The sequence below is a fragment of the Camelus ferus genome, chromosome 3 (genome assembly GCF_009834535.1).
Source record: "Camelus ferus isolate YT-003-E chromosome 3, BCGSAC_Cfer_1.0, whole genome shotgun sequence".
NCBI classification, from domain to species: domain Eukaryota; kingdom Metazoa; phylum Chordata; class Mammalia; order Artiodactyla; family Camelidae; genus Camelus; species Camelus ferus.
The window spans coordinates 111,649,955-111,667,414 of record NC_045698.1 but is presented as its reverse complement, the minus strand read 5'-3'; the positions used below and the strand labels follow the sequence as shown (position 1 = coordinate 111,667,414).

The window sequence follows — 17,460 nt, the reverse complement described above, 5'->3', positions numbered from 1 at the left end:
AGGTTGCATTTAGTGCTTATAAATACTCTCTGTCCTTTAGGCTGCCAAGGTCAAGGACTAAAACAAATCTGACATTTGGGGCTTTTGTTCACTGCCAATGATCTATTGTCTCCATTCTCAAATCCTTACAGAGATTCCCTTAGTTTTGTGAGTCCCAGCGTGTGTTTGGACTTGGTGTTTGAATAGATCATCACTTTTCTGAACTGCTTGAGCATTTTTCATGATTCTAGTCTGCGTAGTTTTTGGTAGTTAGAATATTCTTTTTTCAGTGTTTAAAAGATGCTTTCCCATGACATGAAATCCATTGTTATTTTTTTAGTTTGACAGTAAAGAATGATATTTATGAGTGTTTTCAGCACATGGAGTCTTTTCAGCACATTCAGAGTTGTGTTTCCTATAGTTTGTGTTTTTTTTAGAGACTTACTGTCCAATATGTTTCTGATAATTGAAAAACCATTGAGATAGGAGTGAAATATAATGCATTAAGTGACTTTTGTAAAAGCAAAAAGATTTCCATTTCCCTTTTGTTTATATAGCCTCTGTTGGTTTTTGTATTTTCCTCTTCTCCTCTCAACAGCCCTTAAGAACTTCCTGATATGCTGTGCTATGCGCTAAGGTTGTGTAAGTTTTCATAAACAAAAGCTTTTGAATCTGCATTCCTGCCACTTAATGACTGGCATGGCATGCTGTGCCTTGCTGTAATTGTGTTGATTCAGCACTGTGGGAGCTTTCTGTTTTCTTTTGAAAACTATTTTATTATGAGGAAAAGCTTTAGAAATAAGGACTATAGACACCTTTTGAATTTAATGTCCTTAAAGTTGCTTCTCTTTTTAATGCTTTATACAGGTGAAAGATACGATCCTGAGCCCAAATCAAAATGGGATGAGGAGTGGGATAAAAACAAGAGTGCTTTTCCGTTCAGTGATAAATTAGGTGAACTGAGTGATAAAATTGGAAGCACAATTGATGACACCATCAGCAAGTTCCGGAGGAAAGGTAGAGAAGACTCTCCAGAAAGATGCAGGTATTAACACTTTGTCTCCTGGATCTCTTGGAAAGAGTGCTGAATTTATGCAGCTAGGTGTAGGGTTTTTTGTTTTGGGGTGAGGGTATTGTCATTATCTGAAGTTCAGTTTTGTTTTGTTTTGTTTTTTTCCTTTAATAGCTTTTAATTTTTAGAGCTGTTTTTGGTTCACATAAAAATTGTGCATAAGGTACAAGTGTTGCCACATAACCTCACCCCTGTGTGTGCAAGCATGGGTGTACACATACACACACAGTTTCTCCTGTTACTGACATTTTGCATTAGTGTGGTTCATTTATTAACAATTGATAACCAATACTATTAACTAAATTCTTTTGTTTGCATTAGGCTTCACTGTGTTGTATGTATGTTGACATGTGCATAATATCCACCATTACAGAATCATACAGAGTAGTGTCACTCCCCTAAAAATGCCCTGTGCAGAAATATGGAACAGTTCATGAACTTGCATGTTATTCTTGCCCAGGAACATGCAAATTTTCTGTATTGTTCCAGTTTTAGTATATTTGCTGCTGATATATGCACATATAGTGTGTGTGTGTGTGTATGTATATGTCATATACAAAAATATCATATATGCTATGCAACTGTTTATAAGATGCTAGGTCAGACATTTGCATTTAGTATTGACACTTTCCTTGTTTATATCCATTTGTTTCTAAAACTGAATCATATTTCCAGTATTATTTTATTCAGGCTATTTATTGGAATTTTTATCCCAGTAAGAACTTTGACAGCGTATTTTACATTTGGGCATCAGATGATCCAGGGATCTAAGTTACTGCTGAGGGATAATGACGTTTATTATTATACTAAATCTAAACAAAAGTTAAAGAGTTTGAAATGTACCTCTTTCTGTGATATTTTAGATTCTGTGCCAGTGTATCAACCAGAAAAAAATCCAGATGGATTATTAGACTAAAATGTTCTCTAGTATATACCTATACTTTCGTAAACTGCATTTTCTGATGGTGGGGCATTTGTATTTAGTTTTATATAGAACAGTACTTGGAACTTCTCAGCATTTGCTTATTGTTCTTGCCTACAAATACACTACCAGTACAGCTGTTAACTAGTTTTTCTGCCAGTTAAAAGGGCAACGTACATAGTACTGAATCTGCAGAGCAAGTTCAAGGTGTTTGTGCCTCACCGTATCTCTATGAGATCGGCTAGAGCAAGGATTTTACCCTTATTTTTTGGAAGTAAAACCTGAGGCCCAATCGGGCTGTGTGGAACTTGCCTAAAGTAACACAGAGATGAAACCAAGCCTTCAAGTGAGTTCTTGTAACTAAGTACCATCTCATTTTCTCCCATAAAAAAAATCTTAATAGTTCAGATTTAGGGGTTATGAAAAAGAACGAAAAATATAATCTTGAAACTATTCAAGTTCTGAAATATTTATTTAGTGTCTTTTCAGTATGTTTCCGTATTTACTAAATCTGGAATTCCTGTCTATTTCTGGAATATGATCTTTGAAGAGCCAGAATTTATTTTTAGTACTTTGATATATCTATTCTGCAACTATTTTTCTAGCTCTTTTATATGGAAAGTGAATGCAATATGGTAATAATAAACAACTAAACTAGAAAATGATGCCTATCTCAAATATTCTGTGCTGCTTTTCCCTCAATAATAATATTGTGTGTGGCCTATATGTTTATGTTTTTGGTTTGGTTTAGAAAACAGTGGTTCTATATTGTGTTGCTATGTCCTGAAGAAGTCTGGGAACCAGGTAGGTAGGATGGTTAGAAATCTAAAATAGGTACATTCTTGTACTGTTGCTTTTCTTCTTTGCCCTCCACCCTCAGTTTTTCTTCCCTTGCTTTGTCATTCTTTTTTTTTCCCTCCTGTTTCTCACCTGATTTTTTTTTCTACATTGCCTCTAAAACAGTATCTACTAGAGTTGCTAAATCTTTTATACATAGTATTCTAGTTTAAAACAGTGAAAATGTAGTGCGTATTATTTGTTGTAGTAACTGAAGAGCACACCAGGGACTTTATAAAGTCAGAGTATTTGTGAGAGAATAGTAAATTATCAGACAGGGTTGCATGGGACCTCTCTTGCATGTTACCAGAATTTCAGACTTAGTTCATTATTAGATTCGGAATTCTTAAACAGCGGTCAGATACAAAGCTCCCATTTTATTATGTGCTAGTCAGATTTATATTCTCACCTATTATAAAGAAACTGTATTTCAGTGGAATCATACATCAGTAAGGTAAGAAATTTCAGTTTTACTGATGGTGGGAACCTTTAGGTCATTTGTGGCTCAGGAATTAGTGACAAGGACTTTTGATCACTTAAACAGAACTTGTTGATTCCCTAAAATGCTTATAGATTAAAAATAAATTTAACCCCTTTGCTCAGTATGGGAGGCCATTCTTCTTGATTCTTGATTTATACAGGTTCCAAATTAGTTTATATTCAAGTAGAAATTGCTTTAGGTTAGTCTGAGTTAAATTGCATTAGTAATAATTGTCATGATTTTAAGTGTTTTATTTCAGAGTATTTATAAATTAAACCACTACTTTAAAATTAAGTAATACAGGTAATGGAACATATTTCAGGCAGTCTCTCTCCCTGTCTTACATCAGAAAAAGAACCACTGCCTCATTACTGTAGAACACACGAGTGCTGACATCTTTAATTTGTGGCTTATGAAAAACCCAGTTTTTTACTCATTCTGTATTTTTTCCTTTTGCACTATTAAGAAAAGAAAAGGAGAAAAATTTTGAATGTGCCTGAAAGGGAATTATTTCAAAATATTTTAAATGTATTTAAATTTTCTGTAAAATAATTTTCATAGTTATGTAAAAGTTTGATCTGATTTTATAGTAAAATAGAGTACAGTTGTAAAGTGCATTACCTCATATTTTTCTGCATTTACAGATGAGAGTTTAATCATTTGAATTAAGACAGGATAATACTTAAATGGTATCTATTGAAATAATAATATTATATTATGTATTTGCACTATTATGTAAGAGTCAGTGACAGAACTGTTATATAAATGGAACTGTAGTCATTGCACACAATTCATTTCAAGAAAATGGTTATCAAACGCAGATGTTTGAGCTCCTAGGGTTTCATCAGTTGATCCTGATAGGATGATAATCCTGCTATTTTATTTTTTAATTAAGCCTCAAATCTATAATACATAAGCACTTGAATTATTTCAGACTTTTTTTATTTGTACACATTTATGTAAATACTTTTTTTGTAGCAGTGTTTTAGACTTACTTGGGGAATTTGATGGGTTCCCACTTTCCCTCCCCAACACATACATATCATTATTCAGACAGCTTAGATAACATTCTGCTGATCCCTGTCAAATAGTCAAAGTATGAAATTTTGGAGTTACTGCATTTGAAATTCTTTAGCTCAAATCACTGAAGACTCCATTTTAAAATAATCCCTAGTCTTATTATTTTGCTTCATTTTTAATATCTTTTAGCGACAGTGATGAGGAAAAGAAAGCGAGAAGAGGCAGATCTCCCAAAGGTGAATTCAAAGATGAAGAGGAGACTGTGACGACAAAGCATATCCACATCACACAGGCCACAGAGACCACCACCACAAGACACAAACGCACAGCAAATCCCTCCAAAACCATTGATCTTGGAGCAGCAGCACATTACACGGGGGAAAAAGCCAGTCCAGATCAGAATGCTTCAACCCATACACCTCAGTCTTCAGTCAAGGTGGGAGTGGCATGAGTTTACCCATTGTACACGGTTTTATTCTTATAAGTTACTTTTGAGAATTACTGCATTTCGTAGGCTTGGGCATTTCTGGGTAGTCATATTAATTATAGATCATCTGGCATGTATGACTTAGTCATTCATAATAAGAAATCTCTTCGGAGGAAGAAGCCTGTCCGATTGCTGAATGATTGTCTATGCACTTTCTGTGAAAGTAGGAATTACGCCCTTGGTTCATTTGGGAAAGGTTGTGAATCAGAGTGTAGTGCATCTTCTCCTTCTAGACAGCACTGCTGGTACCAAGCACAGTGAGATTCACTAAGGAAGACATGGGAGCGCTTGGAAGTTGTAAGAAATGACAAAAGAGGACCGAGTAGATACACAGGGGCAACAGTCTTGTTTAATAGAGATGGTGCCTGTGAAGGGAGGCGTCTTTGCCTCGTGGTCACCACTGATAGGGAGCAGCACTGCCTCTTGTACCCCTTCTTCATTTGTTTTCTATTCACCACAGAGATGGAATTCACTAATGCTGCTGGATACCTGGCTGCAAGCTAGTCTTTTGAACAGAAATCTGCCAAAGAGGGAGATTTACCCCAAAAGGCTAATTTTGTCACTCTCTCCCCACCAGTGTTCACCCAGCTTGTGTCGTTGCATCAAATGTAGCTGAAAGCTAGGGAGAGTATTTTTCTAATATATCTTGCAAATTGTAGTTGACTCTAAAAATAAAGCTAGTTTTACTTAGTGGCAAGAACTATGTGAACTTTTGCCAGGTACCTTCTGGTATATGATTTTAGCCATATTGTGCTCTTTTTAGTTTTGATGAAAACCTCAAAATTATAACTCAGCTTTAGTTGTAGTTAAAGAGGAGAAATGGCTCTGTTATTTCTTTGTGGTCTTAGCTTTCCCCAGCTGTGCATACAGTTAGCTTACTGATGACTGTCTAAGATCTATAGTCATAGTTAAACCCAAATACATGATGACTGTTACATGAGAATTCATTTCAGGTTTCATGAGGAAAAGCATCCAAACTGTATTTTTTTTTAACAATAAACTGAGACTTTTGTATCCTAAAGGATTTTAAATGTCAGTTTGTAGTACAGCCTGAATGCATGTCACTGCCATAAATATTTTATATTTGTAGTGTAAACTTTTTGATTTTGTTTTCTCTACCAAAATATGTCTAGGACAGTGAAGTTCTTAAAAAGTTACTCAACTGCTTCAGATTTGTTTAAATCTCAAGGCCTTTTTAAACCACAGTATATGTAGTGTTTTAATCTTCAAAGCTCAAATTAACATGCCTGGGAACTTACAGTGTTCCCCTATTGCCTAGTTCTGTCCTAATTTAGTGTGTATATTTTCAATATACAGGACTTACGCATTAGGGTGCTTAGGACTATGGAGAAGAGAAAAATCATATTACAATTCTAGCCCCACAAGTTTGTTTGGGAACTAAATATGAAACTGATGTCAGGGTATATCAAACAGCATAGAATTATACTAACACGTATACAAACAGTAAGTGGTGTTGAAATTCAGGGAATTGTAGAATTCTAGAGCTGGATAGGATCTTGGCCTCTAATCCCGTAGATCTCAGACCTCCTTAGGCACTGGAATTATCGAGGGAACTTTGTAAGACTGTATAGGCCAGGATCCCACCCTGAACAATTATGATTCAATATGTTGTGATGCAGCTGGGCATACATATTTTTTAATGCTTCTCAAATGATTCTGATACATGGCGTTAAGATTTGAGTGAAGTATGTTTTTCAGAGTGAAATGCAGTAAGAAATGAGAAGGTGACCCAGAAGAAGTGGCCGTGCCTAATCTCTGATCTCAGAAAAGAAATGAGTTAGGGAAGAGAGAAGCATGGATGTGAGGGACTTTCACAGGGGTAGGAATAGAATTACTTAAAAATACTATCTTCTCCATAAAGAGGCAAGATTTCAAGAGCACTTCTCTTTTTTTCAGAAAATGAAATCTACCTTTATTAAGATAATTACAGGTATCTGTAATCTAAGTTGGAAATTAGAGATGAGTAGAGCAGTTTTAGATAAGATAGTAGAACTTTGTTTTCTAAGCTTGTTAGTTCTGTGTGTTTTCAGACTTCAGTGCCTAGCAGCAAGACATCCAGTGACCTTGTTGATCTGTTCGATGGCACCAGCCAATCAACAGGTAAGCTTCCACACTGGCTTTTTTCTTTTCAGTAACCTTGGTTAAAGAGTAATTTTTTAAAAGCCAAATAAAAGATGGAATAAAATTTTTTTTGTTTTGCATTAGAGTTATTTTTAATGTGAAATTAATGAGCCTTGAGCACTATTGGGAAGGAATTGTTTAATTGCCTAAAATAAAGAAGACAAGCACTTAAATATTTGATAACTCACTAATCTCTTTCTCTCTCCTTAATTTCTGTAGCACTGAGTATTTGGGGTCCTTTGCTTTCTCTGTTAGCAGACTCTACTCCTCTGCCCATTCACTGTCTTTCCCTAAATCTTAATTTCCCTAAATCTGGCTCTTGAATCAGCCATGCCTAGGGTTCATTTAAAGTTTTCATTCATTCAGTAATCATTTATTGAACCAGACCCTGCCTGGGTGCTGGAAATATAATGCTTAGTAAAACACAGTCCTTGCCCTTATGGGAAGGTCAAGTGGAAAAAAATAATCATTAAACAGAGTCACAAATAGTTACCTAGTTACAAACATGCAGAGTGCTTTGGAGGAAAGGGGCATTCTATGAAAGTGTATAACTATTTCCCTGATAAAGAGGGCTGCAGCAAAAGAATGGTCCATTCAAGATTTTCTCAAGATCTTCTCACAGAGAAGATTAATGATTTCTTCAGTTTGATTTCCAATATGTGCTAGATTTTATCTGAGTAATTCCCTGTAAATTGTTTTCAAGGAAGGTTATATTTTAGGTTGCATTTGATGATCACGGAGTTCTAATAAACTGTGCTGAGTCAAAACAGCTTAAGAAATACAACTTCCATTTAAAGACAGCCTTTCATAATCTGTTTTAAAAAGTTCATTTCACATTAAAATGTAAATGGTGAGATTGGCATATAGGTAATGTCAAAAGTAAATCTCTTGTTTCTAGTTGTGTGTAATGATTTTCAAAACAATTGTTTTAAAATTTAAATTAGTGTTTAAGTGGACATTTATGATGGGAATTACTTTTCATTGATAGTTTAGTACATGTAACTAATTTAGTACATGTAACTAATAAGTCTCCTGTTTTCTCCTTCTCCTTGTCTACTACCATGAAATTAATTCTTGGACTGGATGTGAACTTAGGACATCTGGCTCAGCCTAGTTTCTGAGACTCTTCAATTCTTGTTCTCTCTTTTCTGTAACTATAACTGTCCCTAAAATTATTCTTTAAACTCGAACTCTTATGCTCAAGGTTACAAACAACTACATTAGTTTTTTTTTGTTTTTGTTTTTTTAACAATTTGTGTGTTGTCTTTTTGTAGGTTGAACAATTTAACTGTGGTATTAATTGCTAGTTAGCATATAGTCATATAATACAGACTTAGTGTCACAGAATGTCAACTATTTTGGACTCCCTGGCATGAAATATTAAAGAGCTCTTTTCATGCATCTGCAGAAAGTTTTAATGGAGCAATCAGAGAAGAATTAACTAGGAAGATCAGATGAGTGAATATAACTTTTTTCTTGGTGTTACCAAGATTGCTTTGAACAGAGAGAATTATTAAATACCAACATTCTTCCTTTGCTTGGTAGGAAACATTTCAGTGTTTTTTCTTCATTACAAACAGTAGATTAACTAACTAAATAGAAGTAGGAATTAATATTAATACAGTAATTGAGACAAAATCTGAATGAAATCTGGAAGGTTTCTTGCCCTTTTTAAAATCTTAATATTTTCTTAAAAAAAAAAAACAAAACTGAATGTGAGTTGACATCATTATTTTTCAAAGTTCTTTCCTATTTGAAACAGTATGTTTAACCAGTATATGCAGAACCCCCTCCAATCCAGTAACATAAATTTCATTACCCTGAATCTCTATTTAAATATTTTAGTAATGTATTTTAAATTGAACTGAGCACTGGGAAAAAATTGGATATTAAATCTCTAGCACTTACATGTGAGAAAGCCTAAGAACCTACCCTATTAGCATTGCAGTTTGGTGCCGGGTGGGTGTCGTTTACCAGATGTGCCTGTATTCATAGTAGTGCCATCATGCAAGGAATACGGGCATGAACTATAAACCTAAGCAGCTATGGCTTCTGTACCACTCGCCAGATAAATGTCTCCTTGGAGAAAGTACTCAGGTTTTCCTTTTTTTATGTGTTACTATGTCCTCGTTGTTAGCATCTTCAGAAGTATATGTAATAAAATCATTGTAGAATATCAACCAAGTTTAAAAATACACATACCATTCATCAAGACCTACTGAGACTGTCTTGAATGCCCTACTCGGGTGATGTTCTTTTAAAATCTGTACTCAAATGATATTTTGCTGGCTTTTACATATGGTACATATCTACCTAAGTAAACATTTTTTAATAATAAAGTATCTGGAAAATAAGCCTGTTATAAATAGAATGCCATAAACCATTCCATTTCACTTTTTACTATACCTCATCCTAAAAGTTTACATTGTCTCCTTTGTCCCTACATGAGTTCTTTCTAGTACAGTGAATGAGATTGAAGAGAAAATACAAATAGATGTTACTTGACTGGCAGTATGTTTTGAGTTTTTAATTAAAAATTTCTTTTTAAAGTTTAAAGTAGATTAAATAAAAAATGTGCATCACATTTACATTTGAACCTGTTGCCCTGTACCCAGTAATCACTAAGGTTAGTTGAGGATATTTACAAGGATAGGAACCACCTTGTTACATCTTCAATAAACCAACTTACGTATTAGAATTTTCATGGAAGTTGTCTCTAGTTTAAGCCAATTTTACTAAAAATAAAATGTTGTACCATATTCTCTTTTCACTAATTAAAAGTAATGCATTCTCATTTTAGAAATTTTATGGAAAACAAATGATTCACCATAACTTAGATGCATAAAGTTAACTATTAATAATTTTGGTGAATACTTTTTTTTTTTAACATTGTCTATATATTCAGTCAGTATATTTAAGCATTTATGTTGCATATCTTTTTCAGGCTTCTAAGTAAGGATTTTTGTCAGGATGGGGGGTAAACTGCTTTTCACCTAAAATCTCATGACCATTTCCTTATGACAGTTGGTATTTTACAGACCTTTTAATTGCTTTATAATCTTAACATTGTGTAAATATGCTGTAATTTATTTGATCAGTCTCTTATTTTTTGGACATCAAGTTTTGTTTTGTTTCCAAACTTTTATTATAAAGTAGCAAAATAACATCTTTCAGATTCTTCCAGTCTGGTAAGGAGAAAGTGGATTTCATTTTATTTTGCATTTATTTGATTACTGAGTTTGACTACTTTTCATGCTTTTATATGCCAGTTGTAACTTGTCTATTCATGCCCTTTGTCCTTTTTTTTTAAAATTGGAGCTGTTTATCCTTATTGAGTTTTTTTTAACTTATATTAGTTCTTTGTCATATATTTACAATTTTTTTGCATTTTTGTCATTTCTTTTAATTTGTATTTATTAGAATTCTTCATGCAAAAGTTTTTCGTAATATAATATAGATTAAATTCTTTTGTTGAAGAAAACTTCCTTTTGGAGTTAAAGCACTGCCTTGTACAGCTATATTTTTCCTGTTCACTGTATTGCTTTGGAAAGTACATGTTCCCAGTTGGTGATTGTAAATAACCTCCTTGCTCCCCTAAAAAGGCAGATGGAAATGGTTCATTTATAATGACAGCTCTCATGTGGGAATCTTGAAGGATAGCTCTTGTTGTGAAATTTAGCAGTCTTCCACATGCAGCAATTTTTGGTAGATTCTTTTATTTAAATTCCCTTAGAAGTTATCTGGAAAATGCCTAAGTATAGAAAATTTCTGTTGACTTTAAGGCGTTGGTATGAATAGCATGCATATAGGTATGGATAGTCCCTTCTAGGAGAGAAACTTCCTAAATGAAATAAAGTGATTTTTAATTTCTGAGGTGGTTTTCAAAGTTGAAGATCACATTGTGTAAAATACAAGTAGAAGCATAATCTGTGGCACTTCAAAAGACAGAGAAGAGTTAAATTCTTTTTAAGGAAAGGTGGCTTCTATCTGTAACATACTTAAGTGTGTTTCCACACTTTTACTTCCTTTGTTCTTAAAGTAGTTATGTTTGAAATCAAACTCCCTGTAATACAGATGGAGAGATGAGTAGTATTTGCTATAGACAACTTAAGAACACAGTATAATTTCAGTTCAGGTGTTAGAAGGCAGAGCAATAAAATAACTAAAAAGATCATTATTTGAAATATTAAATTAAGGATATGCCAGAAATAAAATATCTCACCCAGCTTGAAGATGTAATTCACAAGTATTCAGTGCTTTTATCCACAGCTTGAGTTTTCTTTGTAGCCCAGCATGGATAAGATTAGAAAATCCCCAACTTGTGTGGCATAATAAATTACATATTGATGTTTATTCACCACTTGGATGAAGAAAATGAAAATAATCCCCAATTTTCAAATCCCTTAACGTTATAATAAAGATTAACTATCATTCTGTTACCTAATAGGAATCTTTGATCAATATTTCTAACATGAAGGAATATTACAGAAGACAAACTTACGAAGATTAAGTAACAACTGTTTGTAAGATTCATTTTCCTGCTAGACCTTATTAATATACGTGCTTGTTAGTATAGTTTAAAAATACAGCTCGCTGATGTTTTGTACCCCTCGTCACATTTTATCCTGACGCATGTATGTACCTTTAAAGAAGAGGAAAACAAATGACTGTGATATTTTCCTTGGATAAAGCGAAAGAGTAGACGTATGAGCTGTAGTGCTGGTAGAAGTGGAGAACTTTGGCCTTGGTGGAAGTTCCTGGTGAGCGAGGGTTTATGTGAATATGTGCAGCTGCAGTGAGGTGAGGGAATGAGGAGTTAGCTATGCCTGATGATAGCTGACTATGCTAACTTGCATTAGAAAGAAATACCAGGTACACATGTATCAGAAGCTGATTTGTTCCTTCTATTCCTGCTGGCCATTTATTAAGAAGGGGAGATGGTTCTAGTTTAATTAACCCAGTTGAGTGTAGCAGATGGGGCAGAATGTCTTGCAGCGATAAGACAATTCAGAAATGGCACCAGATGTTGAAAGCTGTCCCTGGTGGTGTCTGAGTGCAGCCCAGATGTTCCAGTCCCACCTGGCTAGTTTCTAAGCACTGCAGGGTAAGCAGCTGTGATGTAACCTATATAATGTTCACATAACACTAAAAGCGCCATAATTGAACTGCCGCTCTAAATTTCTAAGGTTGTGACTCTTAAGAGGTGAAATCTTTAAGGACAAACAAAAATAAGGACAACTATTTAAGGTTTAGATTCTTTGACTATTGCAATGTCAGTGATAATTGAATTGGGAGAAATGTGAAATGGAACATAAAATTTAATATAATGTTACTGTTCAAATTGTAGATGAAAGTAAATATTCTTACCCATGTAGTGTTTACAAATGAAAATTTGTATGAGAATGTGATGTTATGTGCACAGGGATTGATCTGCAGCCTTATGATTTGAATCTCAACTGTTTTAAAAACAGCAGTCTGGAAGTAGCAAAAGCTACTCTCTTTTCATGTATTAATTTTAGCACATCTTTTGCAAGTATTTGCAAGTAGACAATAGAAAAAAAAGTCCACCAAAAATCATTGCATTCATTTTTCTTCCTATAGCTATTAATCAGTTGCTGTGGCATCTGATTTTTATGTAGATCAACTTCAAGGGGTTTTTTGTTTGTTTGTTTGTTTTAATTTAAATTTCCACCCTGCTGAAAATTTGCCACCTTTTCTTTTTCTCTCTAGTTTTTTGGTTTTGCTTGTTTATTGTGTCCCATTTGAGAGAAAACTGCAAAACATTGTAACATTTTCCCCCTAAAATACTTCAGTGTATATCTCCTTACAACAGGGACATTTCATAATTACAATATAATTATCATTCTTGGGAATTTTAACATTAAAACAGTATTACTGCATAATACACAGACCATATTCAAATTTCCCTGATGTCTCAATTATGTGATTTCAGGATAGCACTTTTTTAAATACCCAGCGTCCACATTCCATCCAGGGATCGCATATTTCATTTACTTGTCGTGTTTCTTCAGGCTTCTTTGGTCTGGAGTCGTCCCAGTCTTTTCTGTCTTTTATGATGACAGTTTCTGAAGAGTCTTGAGAGTTGTTTTGCAGAATGTCGCTCAATTTGTATTTGTCTGATTCATTCCTCATGATTAGATTCAGTTTAAATATTTTTGGCAGGAATTTTTACATGGGTGATGACCTCCTTTTCAGTCCCTTACATTAGAAGGCCTATAAGTACTATTTTGTCTGATTATTAGTGACATTAAGTTTGAGCGCTTGTTTAAGGTGGTATCCATCTAATTTTTGCAGTGTAAAATCACTTTATCCCCCTTTATAAGTAATGTGTGGAGTGATGATTTGAGATTGTGTGACTGTCTTATTCCCCAGCAACATTTCACCCAGATTTTAGTATCCATTGAAGATTCTTGTAAAGAGCATAATTAGCCAGATAAACTGCATGCCCACATTATGTTTGTGAAGTGTAAGTGAGGGATATAACTTTGACCACAGTCGTATGTCAGTATTCTTACCAGACATAGAATTGAGGGATGTAAGAGAGTCTGTGGTAGCTTGAAGGGAACATGGTGACATGGAAAGCTAGATCAACAAAGTAGGTTTCAGATGGGTCTCAGGGGCTCATTAATAATATTGGGTATTTTTTTAAGTGTGGTGCAAAAAATGGCTTCCTGAAATTACTATCAGTTGTTCTGTGGTTTTAACACTTCAACGTTTTCCTCATTACTTAATTTCTAGGAGGATCAACTGATTTATTTGGAGGATTTGCTGACTTTGGCTCAGTGGCTGCATCAGGCAATTTCCCTTCCCAAGGTATGATACGATTTGATTCACCAAAAATCTAAGGACAGTGAAAACGTTACCAAAACAAAATAACTGTCCTGCCCCCCCCCAATCAGTTTCTTTTGGCCATTTTTCTACTTGTAGTATTTATAATTCCTAATTCCCCAAGAATTTATTCACAAGGGTACTTTATTGGGCCAATATCCTGTATGTTCAAAATGAATTAATTTGGTTGCAAACTATTCAGGTACACCTAAATAAAATTGCTCTCATTCATAAGTGACTCTTGTTTAGATTTTTAGGGGAGTAGATGGGTAGGGATTATGAGTAAGTATAAATCTCATGTTAGTAGAAAGAATATTATGGTTTATGTCTAGTGTATATGATTTTCATGAATGAAATTCAGGGATATTGGGATTGGGCAGACCATCTTACTAAATTCATTTCTTTGTGATTCAGATGTTTTAAGAGAATTTCTATGAAAAATTCCTGAAACTCAATTTGATACATCCTTAATAGTGAACAGTTGAACCTTGGGCAAAAAAAAAAAACCTTCCTCACTCTGTGTCACATTAGAAATTTAAAAATAACCTATATCTGTTGTGATCACTTCACAATATTTATAAATGTCAAATCATTATGTTATCCACCTGAAACTAATGTTATATGTCCATTATACTCTGAATTAAAAAAAAAAAAAACCAACAAGGACTGAGGTGAAGGGCTTATATTTTTCCCCTTTTTTGTTAATATTTTTATCTTACTACCTTTGCCCTTTACTGTCTAACTTTATAAAAGCCTCTGAGCCTCCAGCTTTCTAAAGTTGAGAATAATGCTATTTGTCATCATTCTTTTTAAGGATAGAGTAATGTTTATAGAAGTGTGCAGAATGTGGACTAAGTTCATTATTGTCTTTTAGGTTGTAAAGGGGTTGATTGTCGTGTTTTTTCTATAAAAGCTAGTCATTCTGAACTTTGAGAGATAATACAAAATTTTCAGCTAGAAAAATCATAGATGAGGTGAAGCAAGGAGGAAAGATGTAGTCTAACTGAGTTAGTCTTATTTTAAGTAGAGTTATCTATCCCTGTTATGTATTAATTAGATTGAAATTTATATTTAGTAACATCACATTTAAGTTTGTGAGGATTTAGGAAGAAGGGTGCATAGATTTTAATGTAATTTGGGGTTATTTTGACAGCTTTTATAAATTCCAAGTATTTCCCAGAAACCAGAATTGTGAAGTAGAGAACTGCTTCATTTTAGAAGTGTGGTTATGCCTTCTAAGGGTTAATAACCTTACTTTGGGCAAATCAAAGTAGAGGATAAACATTGCCCTCATTTTACAGACTGCCTGTGTAATTCTCAAAGTTTTTATGTGTATAAAATTGCCTGCTTTGCAAATAATTCAAATATGTTAATGTGGCTAAGTGATACTGGATCTCTTCATCTGTATGCAAGTGATTAATATAACTTGATCTCCATTACGCAAGGGACTGAAACTGTTGCAACAATGATTAATCATTTCTGAACAATATATGCCCGACTAGAAATCCCTTCCACCCATGATTAATCATCTCAGATAAAGTTTTCAGATGGGGCAACACATTTTGCCCCAGTTTCCATTCTTACTCTGTTTTATAGCTCAAGCAAATAGAAAATCAGCAGAAAGTTTACCTTTATCAAGCAGTCTTTAAATTATTTAATATATAAAACTAACTGTAAATTCTTAATTCAGTCTCTTTTGTAAAGATCAGAGACATGTTTTAGTAAAACGGTGAGGAGTGAATATTAGCCCAGTTCTTGTTGGTAGAGCTTGGGGTTTCTACGTGAATTATTTTCTTTTTTGAGGGTACTTACATTGTAATATGATAATAGAAGCATATAATCTTAAAGACAAATATTACTGTTCTCTTTTGATATTTAGCATAATGAGACACAGGATTACAGTGGTTGGTTACCTTTTAGGCTAGACAAAAATGTATTTCCAAGTTGTGAGTGAACATGGAGTGCAAAGAAATAGTGTTAATTAACCTGAAAATATGTAATGTTCGCTTTCAGATGACAGTTTATATGTAGCTTTCACCTTTGTTTTTTTCAACTCCATTAATTCATATTTATTTGCTTATCCTGTTCTTAAAGAAAAGTTTATTTACTTAATATAGCTTAGTTTTTTAAAAAAAATTTTAAGTATCACTTGCCTTTATATTTATTGTGTTCCAAATTAGTTAATATTATGTATGCAGAATTTCTAGAAGCTTGACTTACGCTTTTATATGACATACCTAAAGGAGAGAAAGTGTGATGCTTTGGCTCTCCCCTGTCTTTTCACAATTAATTCCAAGTAACAATAAGAAACCTTAAATGGCACTTATTATATATTATTTAATCTTCACAACTTAGGTTTTTTAAAAAGTAAGGCACAGAGAGGTTTAAGTAGGGACACAAAATCAGTAGGGACAAAATCCATGCTCTTAAAATACTTCAGTCTATTAATTAACCTATCATCAATTTTTATATTATTGAATGCATTAAATCTTAAACTAGTTATACTTCGAAGCATAGTGATAATTTTCTTTTTTTACATAATAGCTTGAGTTCCTCTCTTAAACTATACCCTGCTCTTCACTTAAATGGATTGAACAGTCCCATTTGAAGCGAGCAATGTACTAAGATTATATATCATTGCTGTCTGTAGCCCTTGTGTTACCAGTGGAACATGGCCAAATGGGTGAGAACTTCTTACAGAAATTTACTAATCCTACTCTTAATTTTATTGAGTTTTTCCCTCCATTTTTTAAAATGAATTTGGGATTTTATTTACATGAGATGGTATAAATCATAGTTTGATTTCTCTTTGAACCTTTCCAAATAATGAGTGAACAGAATGAGTTGAATTCTCTGATTTTACTGAGTTACTCCTTCATGAGGATTCTGGATCTCCCAGCAAAAAGTTTATCCAGTTTAGTTTTCTTCTTGTTTTTTGGAGTCTCAGGCTAGTTCACATTTGTTAAGCTAGAAACATATTTGATGTGCAAACTTATGTTGAAGGGAAGTTTTGATTGTAATCTTAGCATGTGTCACTTTCAATGCCAAGAGATGAATTTCACTTTATATGTGGAAGTTTTATTTTTTTTCTTTGCCACCTTGTTAACACTCACGGAATACCCATGAGAAAGAATATTGTCCAGATGGAGATGGTACGTGCAGATGTTAATCTGGATGGACACAGATCAGCTCTAATTTGTTTCAGTTGGTAGATTGTTGTATTTGCTCTGTGCATTTCAGAAGCTTTTGTGCACGTAACGTTCTTGCTTCTCAGTAACAGCAGCAAGTGGGAATGGAGACTTTGGAGACTGGAGTGCCTTCAGCCAAGCCCCATCAGGCCCTGTCGCTGCCAGTGGCGCGCTCTTTGGCAGTGCCTCACAGCCGGCCGTAGAACTTGTCAGCGGCTCACAGCCAGCGTTAGGCCCGCCTCCAGCTGCCTCAAATTCTTCAGACCTATTTGATCTTATGGGCTCTTCCCAGGCAGCCATGACATCCTCCCAGAGTATGAATTTCTCTATGATGAGCACTAATGCTGTAGGGCTGGGTTTGCCCATGTCAAGATCACAGGTAAGTTGTCTGCTTCCCTTGGAAATTGTAATTCATAATCTTTGATGTGCTCTAATTAAGGCAGATTAGCATAATACAGAAAAGTAAGCACATTGCATTTAACT

The 17,460-nt window shown here is 34.2% G+C and overlaps 2 protein-coding genes and 1 non-coding gene across 9 annotated transcripts in view; 1 reads left to right on the top strand and 2 right to left on the bottom strand.

The window, feature by feature from the left end:
* LSM11 (LSM11, U7 small nuclear RNA associated) overlaps window positions 1–17,460 on the bottom strand; it is a 770,814-nt gene that overhangs the window by 710,205 nt on the left and 43,149 nt on the right. The window lies entirely within an intron of this gene.
* The window catches only part of CLINT1 (clathrin interactor 1), a 54,137-nt gene that overhangs the window by 32,320 nt on the left and 4,357 nt on the right, over window positions 1–17,460 (top strand). For both annotated transcript variants that reach the window (XM_006177963.2, XM_006177964.2), the window contains exons 6-10: window positions 847–1,024; window positions 4,501–4,747; window positions 6,850–6,919; window positions 13,700–13,774; window positions 17,064–17,356. In XM_006177963.2, the coding sequence (XP_006178025.1) occupies window positions 847–1,024; window positions 4,501–4,747; window positions 6,850–6,919; window positions 13,700–13,774; window positions 17,064–17,356 (863 nt within the window). The remainder of the gene's footprint in view (window positions 1–846; window positions 1,025–4,500; window positions 4,748–6,849; window positions 6,920–13,699; window positions 13,775–17,063; window positions 17,357–17,460) is intronic.
* On the bottom strand, window positions 1,467–1,570 carry LOC116662836. Its single transcript, XR_004318928.1, has one exon. It is a non-coding gene; the product is annotated as a U6 spliceosomal RNA (small nuclear RNA).